We start from the raw sequence: 21,359 nt of genomic DNA, 5'->3' as shown, positions 1-21,359 counted from the left end.
GCCGGTAGTGACCTCCTCGAACGACGAAAAGTCCGAGACCCGCAAGATCGGCATCATCGAACATCATGCGCGAGAGCCAAGGCCAATCAAGCTTTCTGGACTTGCTCGTAATGGGGAATCTCATGATCTCGGGGAAATCGGAGTGGACCTTGCCTCGCACTTCCGTCTCTCGGCGAGTTCGGCCCCACATCTTCCCTCCTTGCCGGCATCCGCAATCAAGATGGCCACGAGATATAAATGATGGATGCTTGGCTGCGTCAGTGGCATTGTTGCAAGTCAGCATCATCATAAAGTAAACTCACAACATCTTCATCATTTCAAAGAATATTTATAGATCGAAACTTCATACAATCTGACAACATGTCTTCGACAAACCCGCAAGACCTCCCACACATGAACTTCCGCTCCTTCGTGGAAGCCCTTAAAGCCGACGGCGACCTCGTCGAGATCAACGAAGAATGCGACCCCAACCTCGAAGTCGGCGCCATCATCCGCAAGGTCGTTGAAAGCGACGAGCGCGCCCCACTCTTCAACAAGCTCAAGGGCCAGGATGACAACGGCCTCTGGCGCATCCTCGGCGCGCCCAACTCCCTCCGTGCCGACCCCTCGCAGCGATACGGCCGTCTGGCGCGTCACCTCGGTCTCCCACCTACCTCGAGCATGAAGGAGATCCTCGACAAGATGGTAGCCGCCAAGACGGCGACGCCCATCCCTCCCGTCGTCGTCGAGTCAGGCTCCTGCAAGGAGTTCCGCCTCACCCCCGATCAATTCGACCTGACGAAGCTTCCTGCCCCGATGCTGCACCAGTCCGATGGTGGAAAGTATATCCAGACGTACGGAATGCACATCGTGCAGTCGCCGGATGGGAAGTGGACGAACTGGTCCATTGCCCGTGCTATGGTGCATGATAAAAACCACCTGGCTGGTCTGATTATCGAGCCGCAACATATCTGGCAGATCCACCAGATGTGGAAGAAGGAGGGCAAGGATATGCCATGGGCGCTGGTGTTTGGCGTGCCTCCGGCGGCAATCATGGCTGCCAGTATGCCATTGCCTGGAGGTCTGTCAGAAGCGGAGTATATTGGCTCGCTAGGTGGCGCGGCTTTGGAGGTTGTGAAGTGCGACACAAATGATTTGTACGTGCCGGCGAACTCTGAGATTGTGTTTGAGGGTGTCTGCTCTGCGACGGAGACGGCGCCCGAGGGACCATTTGGAGAAATGCACGGGTAAGTGACCGTTGGTCAAGGGTTGGCATGTAAATCACGCTAATGACGACAGATACGTTTTCCCTGGCGAAGCCAGACCCCAGCCAAAGTACAGGGTCGATCGCATCACACACCGAAAGGACGCTATTCTGCCCGTTTCCAACTGCGGTAGACTCACCGACGAGACAGTGAGCCTTGCCTCCCTCTATGTATGCAATCACACACTAACACGATAAGCACACAATGATCGGGCCCCTCGCCGCCGCCGAGATTGGATTTCTCCTCAAGTCCAAGGGTGTCCCCATCAAGGAAGCCTTCTCACCCTTTGAGTCTCAGGTAACATGGGTAGCTCTCCAGGTCGATACCGAGAAGCTGCGGGCAATGGAGACCAACGCCAAGGACTTTTGCAGGACTATCGGCGATATCGTCTTCAACGAGAAGGTCGGGTACACAATCCACCGCCTCGTCATTGTTGGCGAGGACATTGACGTGTACAACTTCAAGGACGTCATCTGGGCGTTCTGCACGAGGTGCCGTCCCGGCTTGGACGAGTATCACTTTGAGGAGGTCCGCGGGTTCCCGCTGATTCCGTACATGTCTCACGGAAACGGGGACAAGCACACTGGAGGAAAGGTCGTGTCGGACTGCTTGATGCCTACGGAGTACACGACTGGTAGGGACTGGGAGGCCGCGGACTTCAAGGAGTCTTTCTCCGCTGAGGTGCAGAAGAAGGTTCTGCAGAAGTGGGAGGCGATGGGTTTCAGTGAGAGAAAGTGAGGTGTCCAAGATGAGCACGTGACATATTTTCTAGAACTTCATAGACTCTACTAGACGATAGAAGAAGAATAATAGACTTTTCGCTACCTCGACAAGTCGAATGGTTTCAAAGGAGGTGATCTGGGATCTTGATACTCATGTCATGCTTTATTGAAAACCGCACCGAGTGTTCTTAGGCATGTGCGACCCTTTCACTTAATCGCCCATGATGGTAACAACATCTGCCACATGTTTAGACAGTTTCAAAGTCCTTCATAAAGGCGTACATGGTAGATAGAGACAGGAAGCACCTGCCGCATACAAGATATATACTTCTTTCATTTGGAGTCGAAGAGCCTTGGCATAGAGACTTAATAATTATAATTAGGTAAAGTTTGGAAGGAACGAGTCGCCAGATAAATTTTGTTCTGACATGATGTAGTCAAAGGCGCCAAGCGGTGACATGTCGAAGTTGAAAGGAAAGGACCAGTCGTCCGTGCCAATGTCCCAAAAGCTACACAGTCAGTCTCCTAACTTCAAAATTGCCGAAGGAGAGCACTCACTTATCTTGATCTCCTTGCGGAGCTGGGTTTTGACCAGAGTTGTGTTCCGGTAGCGGATCATTCGTGCTCTCCGCACCTACATTGCGACCTCGCGAAGTCAGATCACGATCCGCTAAACGCTGAAGGGTCTGAAGAGCTTTGAGTGCCTTCTTCAGAGTGTCGGACAGATGCCCCGAACTATCAGACATTGAATCTGGGTCAGAATCCGAGAGACTTGTGATCATCTCATCTTGTAGGGTTCGTGTCTCCGGCAGGTATCTCGTTTCGCGCATCAGGCTTAGCAACAATACTGAAGTGAGCCCATTGTGAATGAAAGCCCAGGAACGTCTAGCGTGGCCCGTTATTGTTCTCAATCGGACGTATGCTCGAACACTGCGCCGGAGTGAGTCTCGAAACTGTTCCAGAATGACAGATCGGTCACCATCGTCCACCTGCCTAGAGCTGGAACTAGAAATGAACGGTCGACAAAGAGTAGATAGGACGAAGTTCTTGTGCAATTCGAAAGCGTAAAACTCCTGCAGCTCGCGGATTGATTTCCCTTTTTGAGGATCAGTGAGGTGTGGTGACAGGGATATCTCGACTGAACGCATGTCATCAAGCATGGCCAGCGGTTGGCTTGGAAGGCCCTCTCGTGAAGACACATGACGTAATGTGACGTGACATAGCCAGTTCATTGCTTCCAGATACGATATTTTGCCGGTGGTGGGAGGATTTGTGAGAGGTGGTAGGTCTTCTTCGAAATCCATCTCATGAGACGCTGGCGGCCGGCCGAACGCAAGTGCCAGAAGAGCATCTTGCCAGACGATAGCCAATCTGTAGTTGGTGAGGCTGGGTTCGTCAGGGAATCGTGGATAGTTGCACCTACCTCAAATACTTGGCCTCTTCTGGAGGGATCAGTGCAGGTACCAAGCGGTCGGGTTTCTTGTGAATGCCGAGGCACTGGGCGAGACGGATTGTAGTTCCTCCTAGAACCCATGCTGCTTGTGGTTTCATGTCGTTTTGCAACACATTTCCAAGAAGAAGCAAGGTTTGGATTGCTTCTTTAGTTGGCTTCGCGAGATAGTCGGTGCATCTGAGAAGGTCGAAGGCGTTTTTTGCTATACGTTATCAGATCGAGAGCGGTGGGGGACGAACATTGAGTAATGCAGACATTCAGGCACCAAAGAAATCGTATGACTCACTGTGCTGCTGCGACAGAGCCAGCCTCTTATGAAATGAGAGTTCGGAGAACTGAGCACCAGTCGCCAGAATCGCATGAAGCAGGCAAAGCCACCGGGGGTCTTCTGGACATTCCGAGGCCGTAACACGTCCAGACGTGACAAGAGCGCAAGCTCTCGCCTCAATATGATCCAGATCGTACGTTATGACGTGAAACGGATGGGCTCTTTGCCGGAATACCTCAAATAGCCGGACAATCTCTTGGTCACTTGGCAAGGAGCTAAATGACATCGCAGACGATGCTGTGTCGTTGCTGATCCCCAGGAGTGGCAGAATGCCGGTTTCGAAAGCCGACTGACGGGCCGGATCATCTCGTGAGCGAGGAGACCGCTGACGGGCCATGTTCACCACTGAATTATCGGCTAGAAAAGTGGTATCCCCATTGGTTGTCACCGCAGTCCTGTGGCTCGAGGATTCGCCTGTATTTGGAGAAGCAGCGGCGTTGAGGCCTGGGCTGGCGTTTATATGGTCTTGATATGCATCTGAAGTTGAGAACGATGGTACATCGTGCCGATTGCGGTCAGATTCCGGACTGCGAGTCGGCGGATGCGGCGTCCTGGACCTAATGGGGGATCTGGCTCCAAGGGATGTGCGTGGTTCGTAGCTGCACAGATCCGCATGACCTCGTTTTGAACAGGTCAAACATGGACGTCCCTTATCGCACTTGACCTTGCGTTCACGGCATGGTAGGCATGACTTGGGGTTGCCCCGAACACCGTTCTGCATGCGTTGACGAGATCGCAGGATATCCTTCAAAGTGGCCTCCGAGGCAGTCGGAGTGCTCGGAAACTGTTGGGCTGAGTCTGACATACCACCTTCGTCTCAAAATAACTCAATCAGCTCAACGGTCAGTGAAGCAGATGTCGGCAAAACCATAGAGGGTTGAGTTCGGTGAGTTGAACAGGCCTACAGCGGCGAAACGGGTGGGGAGAGGCTGCAGAACAGGCCTGATGCTGGGGTTGTTGCGTGAGCAGAGGTAATATCGGAGGGTTGGAGAATGTAGGTGCGCTTGCCCAGAACAATGTGCCAAGCTTGGTTTGAGGTTGTCGGCATGGTCGCGATATTCGGGATGACATTGATTGAGGTCAAGCTGGGGGCCCACTTAGCGCCGGTTTCGGAATTCGGCTCGGAGAAACATCGTGATGGAGATCGAATTGAACCTAGGGACTTAGATGAGGCTCTCACTTATCAAGCGAGGCAAGGGCACCTAGGTGACCAAGAAAATCGAATTTCCGATAATTTGGGAAGAACTGGCATGCGGCACGAAGGCCGATATTTCGGTGTTTGATGACGAGTTTTCAGGGGCCCGCTTGCATTGAGACCACATCACTGAACCTACATTAAATGCGTCCGACGATATATATCTGCAATGACTACTCGCCTTGCGATATAATGCGACCTAAGTTATAGTTCATCTGATAAGCCTCTATAGATTTAATTTGAGTTCTAATGTCGAAGAATTCATCGATACACAAAGAGCGTCCCATCGTCTTGGACTTCAGAAACACAGAGAAGCCAAAGGTTCTCTACACCTGCTGCCAAAAGGAACCAAGGGCAAAAATAGTGCCTCGTTTCCCAGACCTAGCGCTTTTTCTTTGTATCTCTTCAAAGCTGTAACGTGGAGCTCCGTTCCATTCTCAGGTGTGCACAGGAACTTGGGAAGGTGCTCTCTCTCCTCGTCAGGTGAGACCCAATACTTGGAATCTCTCCAGGTCACCGTTCGTGAAGGCGAGGTTGCCTACCTGAACCCCGACTCGACCCAGATATTTGCAAAATTTTCTGAGGCAGGAGGTTGTCTTGTCTGAGTGTCTTCACCTTGGTCCTTGCGCTTTCAGGCTGCCTTCTTTTATTTCATCCCCACCCAACCGCCCTCGCCTCGAGTTTCCTGAGACCTGAAAGTTTTCCGCTCCTGACATCGCAACAAATTGTATTGAGAAATACGAAGTCATCGCCGATCATGGGGGACCACATCAAGAAGGAGGCCAGCGATGCCCATCTGCCGATGAACCAGGACTTCATCACCATCTCCCACGGTTCCAGAACCCGCGTGATCCCGAAGCCAGCCAAATACGCCATGCTGGACAGAGCCATTCGCGACCATTTCTACATCCCCGATGACAAGAGAATCAGAATTTATTTCACTCCTAGCTGGATGCAGAAGGAAGTCGAGCTTGACTTGAACTGCTTCTGCCTAGTCGCCAGTCATGACTCTCTTCGTGTCGATGTCGCGCAGACCGTTCTAGCCCGGGTCAAGGATGGTATGTCTTCCGAATTCCACCCGCTGTCATTGATCGCATCTAACAGCCAATCGCTCTAGTCGGAATGGAGCACACCTACCTCATCGACAGCTGGTGCCCACTGGGAAAGGTGCTTGAGAAGTTTCGCCCCCGAAACGTTGCGCTCTTGTACAACGGTATACTAGTCGAGGATTTTGACACTCCTGAGGCCCTGAAGGCAACTGGTGGAAGCATGCTCATGGAGCTCCTCTTTGTCCCTATGTGGCCTACGATCAAATGCGATTAAGAATTTTTCGAGCAGCAGCAGGAACCTGCCATCGCAGCTTCTCACTGAATATTTGAAAGGTTGCCGACAAGGGAGGAGACATTCCTCAACCAGAGGTTCTGGAGGAGTGAATTTGTCATGGCCATTACCGCATGGAAGCATCCAGCAATGACTCTATATTTCACTCATAGTACTGACCAAAGAAAGCTTCGTGTCAAGATGTCCTAAGTTACTATTGAAAGCCGGTATCAGGCAGAACCACCTCCCAACGTCTATGTGGTTACTTCTTAATTCCATCCTGAAAATTCCATATCAGTAGAGCAGTCTGGATAATTAACAGTCGTTCTAGTAAGAAATAAGATGGAATAAGCCGAATTCAATTGTACATTTTCATGGACGATCAAAGTCGACGATGGCTACTCTCAGCTACGTAACAATGACAGCTTGCTGCGGCCCGTCAAATCATGCAGACGGCCCGGCAACCAGCCCGTTTGATGAATCCCCACCGGCCCCAGCACCCAATTCGATCCCTGTCAGCGTGGCTCGCTGATTCATTTCCTTTCACACATTCTATGAATCGACAATAACGTTGAGCGCGAGACTGTCCTGAGCTCTTCAATATGGCATCCGCGGCGCCCCAAGCGGAAGTTCCACCACCGACTAAGGACGCCAAGGTCAAGCAAGACCCTGTGGAGGAGGATAAATACGAGCGCGAGCCCTGCGAAGCCGTTGACGATCTGCGCACAACGTGCATATTCACCGCGCTTTCTGGGCTCTTTCTATCCGAGAAGTATGCCGACATGACCATCACATGCAACGGCAGCACTTTCAAGGCTCATCGAGCTATTGTATGCCCCCAGTCGTCCTTCTTCGACAAGGCATTCTCCGCCTCATTCAAGGTAGCCATCCGACTCACTCTTTTAGGAATAGGAGCTGACAAAAAAGAATAGGAAGCCGCCTCAGGAACCATCGACTTACCAGACGATGAGCCCTCTATCTTCCGGCGCTTGCTTCAGTTTCTCTACACGGGAAACTACGACGATGGAGTCACGCCGACGCTCGGGAAGCCGGCTGCGATTTCGCTGTTGCAGCCTGACGAGGTTGCCGGTGAACTCAACGCACCGATTGGCGTGGAAGATCCCCGTAGGGGGAGAAAGGTCCCAAGAAGGACATCCACCAGCTCCAGACACCCTAGCCACTCGGCTGAGAACCTGGATGGCAGCGGCGACGATTCGACTAGCGTCACCGACAATGAGAGCTTCTCCGGCTCCTCAGGGTTCGACCCGGGCTACATAAGGAGACAGCCATCGGGCATCGAGCCGGAAGAGGAATACAATGAATTCTCCGGCGAGAACGTGGCCGATGAGCTCGCGGACGACGCAGACGACACCATCAACAAAAAGCTATCGCAACCCGAAGGAGCGGGCGACGACGTAGTGACCCTAGTAAAGAAGGAGCTTTACGGCGCTCGAGATGACTTGTTCCTGCACTTGCGTCTATACGTCATGGCCGACAAGTATGACGTGCCGGCCCTCAAGCTCTTGGCTCGAGAGCGCTTCTATCGATCGGCGGAATTGAGTTGGGAGGTCGCAGACGAGTTCCCTGCTGTCGTTGATGAGTTGTATAGCGACACCATTGAGACGCATTCTGCGATGCGAGATATTGTATGCCGCTTAGTTGGAAACCAAGTTGGGAACGTTCGAACGAGGGAGAGAATGGAGTGGATTATGAAGAAGCATGGCGAGTTCGCGGTGGGCGTCATGAATTATTACATCTTATCGAAGGATGAAGAGTTTGCCTGGTCATGATGGGGCCTTGTCGATGGCACAGAAGAATTGTTCCCCAGGCACTTTTACAAGGATACCTAATGTCCAAAATTTAGTCAGCTAGGACGAATCCCTTGCGACGTCGATTACTGACCTTTGAAAGCAGAAGTATTAGTATTAGGGTGGCTATCTCAAGAAATATAGCTCACAGAATCATATCAAACGGTGTTGACTGCTGGATGTGACAGATAGCATTTACCCTATCCGCATCCATTGATAAACACTCCCAATTGAAGAGGGTCAAATAAGACAATCAAAGAAGAGGGAAGCATCAGAAGATGACGGACACTCTATCCATCCACGTGGAACAAGTTGTGAGATGGCTCTCCAACTAAATTGATGTCGCTGGTGCCGTCTGTAATGGAAACACACTTCCCTTTTGAGAGCTACGAAACAATTGAATTGGGACTTCTAATGGAGCAAAAAGGTCTCGTAACTTACAGCACTTAACTCGTACTCGAACAGAGTATCTGTGTAGCAGTTTGTGACTTCTGATTGAAGCTATGAGCCCCTTACATTGTGAGATTGTAATTTGTGTCTTTTCTCTTAAGCTCAATCATGCCATAAGGCAACCCCAGAGACTCGACCGTATCAAAACTTCGGATTGCTTTGTCGTCATGCGTGAGAACAAAGGTACCAGGCTTGCAATTTCGCATATTGCCATACCGATAAAGAAGCCCACCAAATGGCTTCCAACTGTCAATCACAAATTGGTCACCTACAAATGAGAAGTAAGAAATGTCGTCATCGGAGAGCAAAAGCCACTTACCTTGGGCGTCCACTATGTGAACGAGAACCTTTTCTGGGAATCGAACCCAAATCGCATGGCCTTCACTCAACACCTCAAAGGAATCCTTCACAAGCTCAACCTCCGTATCTTTCCATTTGATGTACAGACGAAATACGTGTGTATCTTTTATATCAAGCACTCTGCAAACGGTTTGCTGAAGGTCGTGCCAGGTGTGCGGCCTCTGAATGAGGATCTTTCGCTTCCCAAAGCAGATGGCCACGAAGCAGTGAGAGACGTTTGAAGACGGAGTAAACGGCTGGACACTGAGCGTCGGTGAGCTGGAACGGGAACTCGTGGGTGCTCCCATCATGCCAGAATTCTGAGGTTTAATTGTACAAGAGTACCCAGTTTTAGCACAAGTTAGTACTGAGGAAGCAAGCGTTGTTGCCCAGGGGTAGAGGGATCATTATATAACCATACTCATCTCTTAGAGCTAGACACTGGAACGAATTGGCAGAGCAGGAAATGCCCTTTTTTAAGGTTCTCCTCTCGAGTTTGGCTATGAACCTTCACAGGGTGTTACTCAGCGACTAAGTCTCGGATATCGATTGAGGGGAATCTTATTATCAACTTCAAATGCAATTGGGTCACACGGTGATTAGAGACCTCAGATGAAGGTCAAGTTCCGAACATGCTCATTTACATACATCGGTACGAAGTCCGCAGTCATGTACCAACCGGGCTTCTTCATGCTGTCACAAACTCTCAACCCGTTGATGATAAGGTTCTCGAACCTTACGAACTCAACCCCACGAGTCTCATTAAAACCAGTCATTATAGCCGTATTTGCATTGTTGCCATTGTACACCAAATCCCTGATAGTAACATTGGAGATGCCACGGCCGGGTGATGTGTTATACTTCTGGTTGTACATCACCATCATGGTGATGACCTGTCCCATCCTGAAATCCTCAACACGAACATTTTCAATAAGAACATCTTTGATGAGGTTGCTGTCCCCTGGGTTGATTGCGATCGCGCCCTGGTATCCCATCTGAAATTTGCGGTGGTCCATGATGTCGATGTTACGGATTGTGATGTCTGACATGGTCTCGGGGTTGATAGAGTTACCATGGGTGCCAATGTTGATAGGATGTGCCACATCTGCCCACAAAGCTGCGTTCTGGATGGTGATGTTGGCGCTGTCGCCGTACCAGTTATTGCGATGATTGTACAGCGCGATACAGTCATCCGAATTTCTCATAAAGACTCCGTCGATAAGGACGTTCTTGCTACTGTATAGATCAATGCCATCGCCCCACTGGGTGGCACTGAAGGATCGAAGCTTGCGAATGGTCACGTCTTCTGCCTCGGCAGCGTTGAAAGTGTAGTGAGTCGGATTGAGGACGGTGATGGACTCGATGGTGATGTTCTTCGACCACTGTGCTGATATGGCTCCCACGGGTGTGCGGTACAGGATTCCGTGACCGCGGATAGATGCTGACGTGGCGTTATCAAGTGAAACAGCGGCATTCAGGACTGCGCCTGCATCTAAATAGAGGGTTTGGCCGGAGGTGATGTTGAGAGTCGAGTTCAGCGTGTGATAGCCAGCGCCGTAGTAAATGACATTTGGGTCATCCTTTGAGGGGAGGCCTTTGGGAGTGCGGTTGGTGATAATGTGCAGAACATCAAAGACTGAGTTGGTGGTTTGAATTAGGACATCCGTAGGCTTGGTGAGATTGAAGCTCAACGAGTTTCCCTGACGGTTCGGAATAATACCATAGGATTCTGGCCGGATGCGAGGAATCGTGATGTCTCCAGAATTGTACGTGACTGAGATTTCCACGTCGTCGTCAAAATCGAACATGGCCACAGAGCTGGGGTGGACCATCGCAGATCCGGTCGTGATGTTGATCTCATGAAGGTTCACGAGAAATGTAGACACCGGTTGCCACTCCCCGTCCGCTTTGCGTACCTTGATTGTGTATGAAGTTGATTGTTTAACCTCATCGGGTATGGGGTAAGTCTGCAAGCTGGATGCACCACTTATGACACCGGCCAAAGCCAGTATCGCGAGACCAAAACAATGAGGCAACATCGTGGCTGTGGAGTCTGACTAGCCCAGCTGTCGATTTCAGTCAGGATTACCAGTTCTTTTGTACTTTGCTTCCAGCCCTACGGCAATCGCCTCAGGAAAATCGCGTACACGGACTCGAGCAATGCGGCGACCGGTCAACGGTGCCCCAGGATTTACCCCGCATATCTCGGGCGTTGTCCGCGACCTGGCCCGATGTCATCGGAGTCGGCCCGGGAGTCTGGCCGCTGGTAGATCACTGCCTCTTTCTGGGATAATATCGCGGAACGTCAAGAATGCGACCGCTTCAAAGACTCAATAAGATAGTTCATCACAGATGACTTAAGTCGTAGGTATGCCATGCAATGTAACTGAGCTTCTCAAGCAAGAATATTCTGCCTCTATTAGAGTCTGCCTACAGCGCATTCGAATATTATGCTTCTATTACTCGTCACATAACAGCATCAGAAGTGGTTGGAGCCATACTCAGTAGACGTAGATGAAGTTGGGGTTCTCCTTGTCCGTCAAGTCCGTGAAAGCTGTAGCGTTGAGCTCGTCGGCAACGTAATTGCCGCTGGCGTGTAGCTCTTCACGCTGCTTCTCCTTGCGCCTGTTCTCCCAGATGAAGGCATACCGAAAGACGAAGAAAAGTGCAAGCTCAATGCAGTTGGCTACTAGCAAAGAGCCGATGCCAAGGTGATATGAGGGAGCCTGGTCGGTTTTGTAGAAGAAGGGACTGGCGATGTTTCCAATGCAAGCTCCGAACCAGATCATACCAGAAACAATCATCTTCTTAGATTGACCACCGGTGTTTGAGGTGATGAGCGAGAGGGAGATGACAAAAGAGGCTTGGTACGAGCCAGTCAGGTAGCTAAAGAGAATGTCAGAGAGATGTAAAACTCCGGCCAAAAGCGAGACTCACAAGCAAATCAAGCGTCCAACGTAAGCGTTCGCCGGGGCCAAGAGGAAGCCCAGCGCACCACCAATTGTCGGCAGCATGAACATTGCGCAAACAAGTGTGCGGCTGTTGGCAGGCATATACTTGTTCGCCAAGGCACCAAGCCCGATCCAGATCACCACCAGAGCGCCCTGCGGGATGCCAAGCAGCGCCGTCTCAAGCGTCCCGAAGCCAAGACCCTTGATGACCAGGGTCGAAAAGTTGGAGATGCCGCCGTTAGGGACGTTCGAGACGAATCCGAGCAGGGTGAAGAGCCATGTCTTGTAGTCGAGGTATGCCTCCTTAATCTGGCCCCAGTTAATCTTACGCTGCTCGATACCGGTCTGGTTGCGGCGCATGCGGGCGATCATGATGAGCTTCTCTTCATGGGTGAAGCCCCAGATTGTACGAGGCGAGTTCGGAAGGCAGAGGGCAAGGATGATGGCCCAAAAAGCGCAGAAAGCCCCGACGACAAGGAATTCGTAGCGCCAAGACTCGAGGGCACCTTTGATGTGACCGATTCCGTAGCCTGTGTGAACGAACATTAGCCAGCGGTCAACACTTGAAAAGGAGAGGCAACAACGCACCAATGAGACCACCTCCAGCAACGCCGATGCCGTTCCAGGCATACCAGGCTGAAATACGCGAGGGCTGCTCGGCACGAGTGTAGTACATGCTGGTGATAAGCATGAAAGCGGGGTCGGCGATGGCTTCGAAAGCTATTCTCATGATTAGCATCAAATTACAATCCTCGAATAATTTGAAGCAGTTGCTGTGGACCTACCTCCAGACAGCACTCGAAGAGAGAGAAGACCAGCAAAGTTTTTCGCAGCAGCTTGCGCCATGAGTAGAGCGCCCCACATGAAGATGTTGAAGGACAAGTACCATGCGGGCGGGCTGCGCTGCATGATGAGGTTGGAGGGGATGGCCCAGATGAGCCAGCCGAAGTAGAAGCTGCTCGAGAGCCATGAGTACTCCTCGCCCTTGAGGTTGAGGCCGTCCTTCAAACCAAAAATAGCAGCATATGATCTGAAAGATGAAAAGTAAGCAACGATTTCCCAGGAAATTATGGGTTATCCATCAGGTCAACAAACAATGTGGTCTTATCGACATAGTAGAAGAAGTAGCAAATGCCGAGCAAGGGAAGAATCCGCATGTCAAGCTTCCGGAGAAGTCTCTTCTCGTCGGCTTGGTCGATCGATTCATCATTGGGGTATCGTGCGAGAGCTTCGAGGTAGATCTCGGGATGCTGTTGGTGAATGTCCTCGCCTTCGACATGAGGCTTGTGAAGGTCCTGCTCGACGTGCTCGACGTCGCTCTGGCGGGACTTCGCGTCGGCCACGGTCGGAACGTTGTCGGCCATGTTGGAATCGACGAGATCGAGAAGTCGCTATGTCGAGACAGGCGGTTGCCGTGATGGTCTTTCAACGTGGGATATCCCTCTTCAAATACTTGACATGTCGGCAGTGAGCGCTTGGAATATCCCTAGCAACATTACTGATACCGACAGCTCGGTTTTCGGTCAACTCCCGCCGGCGATCGTTGTGGCGCGCTCAAACTAAGCCTGCTAGGCAAGCCTTCGCGCCAACCTCCCTCACTCTCTACATGGGCCCATTCAAAAGCTGGTGTGGGTGACGGTTTCCTGAGTCGTGTGCGGGATGCGGGGTATGTACGGAGTTGGTAGGCTGCAGTTATTGGTACTATCAGGGGGCACCAACAGCCTAACAGAGCTTTGCAGCGGGTATCATCCGCCGAGACCAAATATCAAGTTTTCGAGGGGTTCCCCAATCAGTGATCAGTTCTTGATGCCATTGAAATATTTCACATTGTGTATGCTGTTCTTGCATCCAAAGGAGCTCATCTACATGAACGTAAGTTCATCTCAAGGTTAGCTTTGCTTCTTGTCCCGATAGCCAGAGCTCGGATGACGCCCACTCTAGTATCGCGGGGTTCCGACCGCAAAGTCACTTCTCCGGGTTATTGCCCGTGGGGAACGCTCGTGGAGCGAGCTGGGGATGTGGGCAAGAACCCACACAATTGCGGGGAGGCCACGAGTTGTAGGAGCATAATGATACCAATTCATGACCTCTTACTGGTGGATTTTGATTCCCCGTTGTCCTTACGTTAACGGGTCCATGAACTGAGGCTCAAGACCGGCGCCGAGCTTGGCGTTTGGCGTTTGCGCCCTGCCAGGTTCTTTGAATCCACTAAGCCGGGTCCGCGATCGCATGTCGATTGAAGCTATTTTCGCCTAGGAAGCGAAGTGCCGATGCCGCATGCCAGATCCCGTGAGCATGGTTCGGGCTCAGCTTCGGCTACCGGGCGCTATTGAGGGTGTTCGTCATGCTGTGAACCCATGTTCAAGTAGAAAGCCAAGTCGGCGGTAGAGAACAGGAGCTAACCTCCCACACGCTGTGCTATTGCAATGTGCGCGTGCACATTTTGTATCCCATAGCTTCCCCACGTCCTTTCGTAAAGTCTCCTCGATGGGGTCAGATGATGGCAAACAGTCAACTTCGGTCCTCTGGCATGCTCATCCCTCGTGCTGGGACTTGTACATGACCAGGATGTTGGAACCCCCGTCGTTTTGAGCGAGGAGCTGTGCAATGCGCCGGAGCTCCCTCTGCTCCGCATGTCAGATTCGTTTTTCAATTTTTGTCTCTGTTGTCGACACTGGCCTTCCTCGAGTTCAACAGCACAATCACGCAGTTTTCTCGGCCACGTGCACCGCTTCCATCAGCCGGTTCCGGCAGTGAGGTCCTTTGGCATCCACCCTGAATGCCTTGACTCTCTATATTTGTCCTTTGTGTTGAGAATAAGTCCCCCGGCACACGAAAAAGGGGTCCAGTTTGTCTAACGACTGTGTCAAACGGAGTAGGAATTTGGACGAATGACTGAGAGTTTCCGTTTTAGGAGATCAGAATTGGTGTTGAACAACGAGACTGTCGCAATATGGAGTTTACACAACACAAAACGGTATACAAACTGTGTATTTATTCCCAGAACTTAAGGGTGTCTTAGGCGGTTTCAAAATCTTTGGCAACCTATATGACCTAAACTCGCTGGCAATTGACATCCTAAGGTACAAATAGCCATCCCGTACCATACCGTGAGCTCTAGACGATAAGAAGGTAATTAATTGCTATACACCCTGCTCGACCCATCTATGGGCACGTGAACGTCTGAGTACAACTGTCGTTATTCTTCTTTCCCTTGCAAGCTGCTTCGTTCGCACTGTTTGCTGCCGCATTGAAAGTCGCCGCTTTGGCATCACGGCACCTGGGAGCAGGGCTGCTCGTGCAGAAAGGCTTGTTGCCAATGTTGCAGAACCCAGGTGCTTGTTCGTTAGCAGCCGATGCTGCCGTGATGATACCGGTAAGGAGAGCAAAAGTGAAGAAGCGCATGTTGATTCGGTAGCTGTCGAATCGGGGAGGTCAAGTGTGAAAATAGGCGATTGGTTGTTGAGATTGCAGTATGAATTGTTATTGTTGATTGAGAATTTGATGGTAGTTCACGTCATGACAAAATCAATCGAAGAGACAGCGAGTTCAGGTTGTTCATATACTTTTGGGTATCATGGTGTCTCTTATGAACCTTTTGTGAAATCTTCCGTCCTGACTCGGTTGTTGATCCTGGCTTTCTCGGACACTGGAAGAGGCCGGTGAGGCGAAACTGTAGCCCCAAGGAGAATATACGCGATTCAACTATTACTTATGCGTACAAGGTAAATTACTAGCTGAATTTCCCTATGAAGCTTCATTCAGATCTTCCACCTTGGGTGAAAACGGTTCGTCTATTTTTATTCAAAAGCGCTCCATTATCTGCTGCACTACGCGTGCCGATATCCGCTGGAACTATGGGGACTCTTCGCACCCAGGCAGCTGTCATGCGGTGGAGTTCGCAGCCCAGGGGAACCCTAAAGTATGGAGTGATGCTTGTTTTCACCCAATAAGTGGAGGCAACCAGACAGTTGCAGATAAACACTTCTGTAGCCCAGATCATTGTGAATCCAAATGCTCTAGGTTCCACAAGATTTCTACAAGGAGGAAAGACAAATAAAAACAATGTTGACGACGCTGCGGGTGGACAGAATTATTCTGCTGTCTTCTCTCTCGAAGCGACAAGCACAGACATCACACAATAAGTTGACACCCCAATGGACAAAAATTGAAAGAACGTATAAAGGCTAAAAAAGGGTATGGAGCGACGTAGAGCTTCGATTATATTACGGACAAGACTGAACATGAATCTTTCTTCCCTTCTAACTTTTCCTCTTCGCAGTTTGACGCCAGAATCTTCGGTTTCCCAGCCTCGCAGGATGACTCTTGCAGCATCACACCTGCTGCAAGAAGAGTTGTGTAGACATGTACATTACCAGAGTGATAGAGAGTGTATTATTGGGCCTTCGAAAGATCCTTTCCCATCTTTATGTTGCACTTGGTATCTCTTCAATTCTGTCACCCAAATCATTTGTCCCATTTAGATCTTGGGGTGTGGCAACTGCAGCCAGCACTGCACCAGATGAAAGATTGAGGTAACGTGTGGATACGAAGCCCTTTGCTTCATGCTCCTTTTCAAGTTCGTCTCAAATTGCAGCGCCATATTGGAGTTCCTGACGGGTGCGCCGATAACAACTCCTTTTGTTCTGGGTCTTTGAGCTCGTTCTTCGCCTGCTGAACGCGGCCACCAATGTCCAGCCTGCACCCGAATCTCAGGTTCGGATACAGTGGCGCTGTAGCCAAGAAGTAAGGATCTATATTATCTGGTGAGATACGGCTTCATACTAGCCGGTGGGATGTCAGCAAGTTGCATATCACCAGGTGGCATTAAGACTAATTCCGGAATACGTCAAGTGCCAAGATTTGACCGTTATCTTGTTGTCCTGTATAGGTGGGAAGCGGAGAAATAATTTCTCTCAATGACTCATTTCCTTGCAGAGGCACCGCTTTCATACTACCAAGATACTATCTGTCTGGACAGCTGTAGCAAATTTGCCGAGGCTCAGCCGCTGCTGAAGTCTTGTCCCAGACGCCGTGGGCCGGCGAACTCCCATCTGCGTGTCCCCCGTGAGAGGTTCAGGTGGTAGAACCATTCATGTTATGGGGCAGCCGACGGGATATCAATCTCGTGTAATCTACCGACACAGGTCATCGTCTTCTCCGGGCTGTCACCCGGAACTTGACAATCGCGGAATGTCTTCATCCTATCTTCTATCACTTATCAAAGCCTCCAAGGGTTGCAGTCTACAGAGCTATATAAAAGGAAAGAAAGACTCATCTAGGGGCTACTCCCTTCCGTCCTCATCCCATTACGTTCATTCAGCGACGACACACCAGTCTCTCATTTCAACCATTCGTTTACCGAATTCAAAGATGAAGCTTCAATCGCAAATTTTGCATGCAGCAATGACCTTTTCGGTCGCTCTCTGCCACCCATTCTCAACACCGTCTCCTTCGACTGCGATGTCTACATCCGTCGTCTTCCAACTCAACCAGACTGGCACCTGGTTTGAAAACCTTGCCGTCCGACCCAACGGCCAGATTGTGGCGACTCGAATGGATCTGGGCCAGCTTTGGCTTATCGACCCCTTTGCTAAGACAGGCAAGAAGTTGGTCGACGTTCCCGGAGTCATCAGCACCATCGGAATTGCTGAGTACAAGCCCGATGTCTTCGCTTTTGGCGGTGGGAACTTCAGTCTCAACCCCGTCAGCCTTGCTGCAGGCTCGATGAAGGTGTTCTCTCTCGACCTTACTAAGGAGCTTCCTGTTGTCACCCTGATCACTCCTCTGCCAAATGCAGGCTTTGCTAATGGGCTGACGGCTTGGAGCGAGACGGAGGTTCTGGTTGCCGACACCAACGGAGGAACTGTGTATAAGGTCGACATCACCACTGGGAACGCAGCTATTATTTTCTCTGGTGAGGACTTCGTCGGAGTCAATGGACTTCGCGTCCAGAGCGGGTACTTGTACTGTTCCAGCACGGACACGCAGCGATTTTTCCGCGTGCCAGTTGGAGCGGACGCAATGGCTGCGGGCCCAGTCGAGATTTTGACATCTGGCTTCCCACAGGATGATTTCGCGCTTGCTGCGGATGACACCGCGTACATCGCTGGCATGGAGCAGAACCAGTTAATCCAGGTGTTGGCTGACGGGCAGACGACCACCATTGCCGGTGAGCCGGATAATCTAGAGGTCGCTGCTTCTACGTCCGCCCGGTTTGGTAGGACTCCTGTGGACTCGAACGTTTTGTATGTCACTACCTCTGGTGGCGCCCTTCAGAGAATCTTTGGAAACTACACGGAGCCGGCGAAGATTGTGGCTGTCAAGTTGAACAATGTCTAGAAGGCTGCAGTCTCACTAGCATGGGCATATCGTGAACAAAGTCTTCAAGTTACCTATTGCGACTTCCTGTACAATAATTATCCAGACTTTCATACATGTATGTTCACTTCATATTACACACAAAGTCCCGAGAATGAAAGAAATTGTTTTGTTCCGGATTGCACTAAACGATCAAAACGCGCAATAAGTTATGCAGCAATTATCTTGCTCTGAAACATATTTTACCTATGCCGTTCGACAGACGACTCTACGAGTAGTTTAAGCTGGATAGTCAGCCGTGCATAATTCTGGTCTGTTGACCAAATTACCCCGCACAGATACTGACTAACTTGAGACTAAAAGAATCTTGGTGTTTCTCATACTGAGAACGTGTGTCTAGTTCTCATACAACCTGCCTCACGCGATGCTTATAACAGGGGGTTTAACTTACTTCGAAATCATGGTTGTGTGAGTTTTGGTGTGTCATTGCATAGCATGGGAAGGCCGCAAGGGCATTGAACCGCTGTAGTTGAGTGGCTGAAGCTTCTGTCAGCAAGTTGCAAGTGATATGGATGATGGCGAAGCTGGAGTCAAGTGATAGGTCTCCGGGACTAGAGGAGGCGGTGCATGAACATGAGAATTTTACCGCGTCTGAATAGATACATATAACTCCGGAATCTGCCCAAACAAATGCCGCCGAAATCCAATCAAGATCAATCATCCTCTCCTTCAGAGCTGCCTTCATGGTCCATATCATCATCGCTCCAGTCGAGACTAACTTTGTAGGACCGAAGGATTTCGCGGGTCTTTCTCTTTAAGTCCGACCTTTCCAGCAGCAACTCATCCCTTATGCGTCTAGCTTCCTGTTTTGGAATCGGAAAGTCTGAAACTTTCTCGACCACCATATCGACTACCTCCTTCGGAAGCCCCTTCAGCTGTCCTTCGCTCGTTGAGAACTCTGCCGCCCACCAATCAGCCTGTTGCGGAGGCACATTGGCTGTTGACAGGATTTGGACTCGTGGGTCGACCAAATACAGAGTCAAAACCTTTCTATGCCCAGGCCGAGTCGAATCCTTCAACTGAAAGGCGGACTCCTTCTGCTGTACAACGTTGGGGTACACCAGCATCAAACCCTCTCGCATGGTCGCGAATCCGACTTTTTGCAGAGACGGAGTCTTGTTCCTAAGGCCGAAGATTTCATCAAGGGGTCTCAGATCCCCTGTTTCAAAGCTGCAGTCTTCCTCAAAGTTCAAACCCTGGAATCGTGTCTGGAAGGATATTCTCGAGTCTGTAACATTTTCATCGTCGAAAAAGTAGACTGCAGTGGCCACGATGTGTTCGTTCAGCGCACCATCCAGACAGAACTCATTCCGCAGATCACAGACTGGGCTTTCTGGGGTCAGGCACATTGCTGCCATCTTGGCAATGACCTGAATACCGTCCGCCTTGCCTAGCATGCTTGTATAGTTCGCTAACGCTTCAGGTGTAACAGAACTATCATGTGTATGGTACGCTCGTTCTTCCTCAGAACGTGGTTCAGGTTTGTCAATAACCCTGAAGTTACGCAGCCACGCGTTGGTCCTTCGTTGCCATTCATCATCATCGATGAGTCCGCTCATTAGGTCATCTTTGATGTTGAGTGGGTCGTAGGGAGGTGTAATAGGATATTTCCAACCGGCCTGATCACAATCGATGCGCTTCTCGCAATGCATGGTTTCCTTGTAGACAGTGGAGTACACCAGATTCCACATAGGCATTACTTTCGTGATGATGTTTTCCAAGACAGGGTAGAAGTTCCGGTGGTCCTTGGGATGCAGGTTGTTGACGTAGCTCGTCATCTTCGCATTGATGCCGTCTGGGAATTCGACATTGCAGGGAAGCCACTGAGATCTACCGGAGAACAATGTATAATATGTGCCGTCAACATATTTCTGCCTTTCGTCCTTGTCCGGTGTTTGAACCGTGATTCCTTGGGTGATGTAGTCAAGGCAGTCTTGAAGATCGATCTCCTTGCCGGGAAGAACTCGAGAGCGACCATAAACGAGTGGGTACATCGCTGGGTCAATTAGGTTGACCACAGCATTCTTTGCGCTCCATGTGGACTCGGTGGCTTGTGTGAGCTTGTTTTCCTTGCCTGAGCTCCAGTCGATCTTGCGAAGTGAGGTTCGTTCTATGTTGCGAGCAGCCCTCTGGAGAGCGCTCCGCATGTCTGACGATATGATCCTGTCTGATCGAGTGATGCGCACTTCAATGTCAAGAATGGAAACAATTCCCGTCTCTTGATATAGCCTCGCTTTTGCCTGAAGTTCTTCTATGCACTGCGGAACGAGTTAATTATCATGTCTATCATGACCGTGGCTACTCTTACGCATGCAAACATTGCATCGGTGAAGTCGCCATGTCGAATTCCACCAGCTCTGCGCCAGTCCTTTTCGACGACATCATGCTTCCAAGTTGCAATTGCCGCCTCTTGGAACACCCTCTGATCCCAATTCTCCTCGAGTGTGACGTCCTGCATGAACGCTACCATGCATCGCTCACGATTTGTGTGCGGCCAGTGTTGTTGCCAATCATTCACAGCATCCGGAAAATGGTCTTCAGGTGTATGATTTAAGGAAAGACCGAAGCCGGGCAGCTACAATTGAGATCATTAGCTCTGTTCCCGATTTTCTTACACGGTTCACCTAGGGAATTTATGACACTAACCATGTTCCGACCTGCTTCGATGACGGCTTCCGGTTCCGTGTTGATGTTTCTGCTTCGAGGACGAGACTACGCTTGACAGCAATCGAGGCGACTTTTGGGATAATTCTGAATGACTCGCAACTCACGTGGGTCGGTCAACTTGGAGTGGCTGCCTTGAGATATGGAGGTGGAAAGAGGGGACATTTGCCCAGGCAACAACAGATGGAAAGACATAGGACGGGGTGCGGGGGTTGCAGATTTAGCGTGATCCTTCGGCAAGGAGCGAAATCCGTCAATAGCCATATCGTGAAAACCAAAGCATGGGAGGAACTTTTCAACGACAGAACCCTGCATTGTATCAAAAACCAGTCATCTACGTCATAGGAATAGTGCTCATGTCATACGGAGTGTCGGTCACTGGTTTAGCACTCGAAAGAAGAAGCGAAGGATGAAATTCTATGACAATATATATATCTGGACGTTTTCGAGAAAACAAATCTTCAATGTGGGTGGAACATGTGGTATCATAACTACTCCTCTAAC

General features: G+C 50.4%; 8 protein-coding genes across 8 annotated transcripts; 4 read left to right on the top strand and 4 right to left on the bottom strand.

The window, feature by feature from the left end:
- Positions 1–360: 360 nt before the first annotated feature.
- On the top strand, positions 361–1,982 carry CGGC5_v011576 (Ferulic acid decarboxylase 1; the record flags this gene model as incomplete). The annotated part of the gene is made up of 3 exons (XM_032032539.1): positions 361–1,226; positions 1,279–1,393; positions 1,443–1,982. 3 exons carry the CDS (start codon positions 361–363, stop codon positions 1,980–1,982), a joined length of 1,521 nt encoding a protein of 506 aa, XP_031888072.1.
- A 363-nt stretch (positions 1,983–2,345) lies between these two features.
- CGGC5_v011575 (uncharacterized protein) lies at positions 2,346–4,084 on the bottom strand (the record flags this gene model as incomplete). The annotated part of the gene is made up of 4 exons (XM_066152547.1): positions 2,346–2,475; positions 2,525–3,337; positions 3,390–3,621; positions 3,706–4,084. 4 exons carry the CDS (start codon positions 4,082–4,084, stop codon positions 2,346–2,348), a joined length of 1,554 nt encoding a protein of 517 aa, XP_066008262.1.
- A 1,615-nt stretch (positions 4,085–5,699) lies between these two features.
- On the top strand, positions 5,700–6,265 carry CGGC5_v011574 (uncharacterized protein; the record flags this gene model as incomplete). The annotated part of the gene is made up of 2 exons (XM_032032540.1): positions 5,700–6,000; positions 6,060–6,265. The coding sequence occupies 2 exons, from the start codon at positions 5,700–5,702 to the stop codon at positions 6,263–6,265; spliced, it is 507 nt and encodes a 168-aa protein (XP_031888071.1).
- A 599-nt stretch (positions 6,266–6,864) lies between these two features.
- spopla (Speckle-type POZ protein-like A) lies at positions 6,865–8,052 on the top strand (the record flags this gene model as incomplete). Its single annotated transcript, XM_032032541.1, has 2 exons — positions 6,865–7,143; positions 7,195–8,052. The coding sequence occupies 2 exons, from the start codon at positions 6,865–6,867 to the stop codon at positions 8,050–8,052; spliced, it is 1,137 nt and encodes a 378-aa protein (XP_031888074.1).
- Positions 8,053–9,467: 1,415 nt separating this feature from the next.
- PGLR2-0 (Polygalacturonase) lies at positions 9,468–10,898 on the bottom strand (the record flags this gene model as incomplete). Its single annotated transcript, XM_032032542.1, has 1 exon — positions 9,468–10,898. The coding sequence occupies one exon, from the start codon at positions 10,896–10,898 to the stop codon at positions 9,468–9,470; it is 1,431 nt and encodes a 476-aa protein (XP_031888073.1).
- A 462-nt stretch (positions 10,899–11,360) lies between these two features.
- On the bottom strand, positions 11,361–13,174 carry CGGC5_v011571 (putative transporter; the record flags this gene model as incomplete). Its single annotated transcript, XM_032032543.1, has 5 exons — positions 11,361–11,745; positions 11,797–12,340; positions 12,399–12,530; positions 12,596–12,840; positions 12,906–13,174. The coding sequence occupies 5 exons, from the start codon at positions 13,172–13,174 to the stop codon at positions 11,361–11,363; spliced, it is 1,575 nt and encodes a 524-aa protein (XP_031888080.1).
- A 4,042-nt stretch (positions 13,175–17,216) lies between these two features.
- On the top strand, positions 17,217–18,152 carry CGGC5_v011570 (uncharacterized protein; the record flags this gene model as incomplete). Its single annotated transcript, XM_032032547.2, has 1 exon — positions 17,217–18,152. The coding sequence occupies one exon, from the start codon at positions 17,217–17,219 to the stop codon at positions 18,150–18,152; it is 936 nt and encodes a 311-aa protein (XP_031888032.2).
- A 692-nt stretch (positions 18,153–18,844) lies between these two features.
- CGGC5_v011569 (uncharacterized protein) lies at positions 18,845–20,840 on the bottom strand (the record flags this gene model as incomplete). The annotated part of the gene is made up of 3 exons (XM_032032548.1): positions 18,845–20,449; positions 20,500–20,766; positions 20,838–20,840. The coding sequence occupies 3 exons, from the start codon at positions 20,838–20,840 to the stop codon at positions 18,845–18,847; spliced, it is 1,875 nt and encodes a 624-aa protein (XP_031888031.1).
- Between the last annotated feature and the right edge of the window lie 519 nt (positions 20,841–21,359).

This window comes from Colletotrichum fructicola, assembly GCF_000319635.2.
Source record: "Colletotrichum fructicola Nara gc5 chromosome Unknown KSG_Nara_v1_contig06, whole genome shotgun sequence".
Taxonomy (NCBI): domain Eukaryota; kingdom Fungi; phylum Ascomycota; class Sordariomycetes; order Glomerellales; family Glomerellaceae; genus Colletotrichum; species Colletotrichum fructicola.
This window is presented reverse-complemented; position numbering and strand designations above follow the sequence as displayed.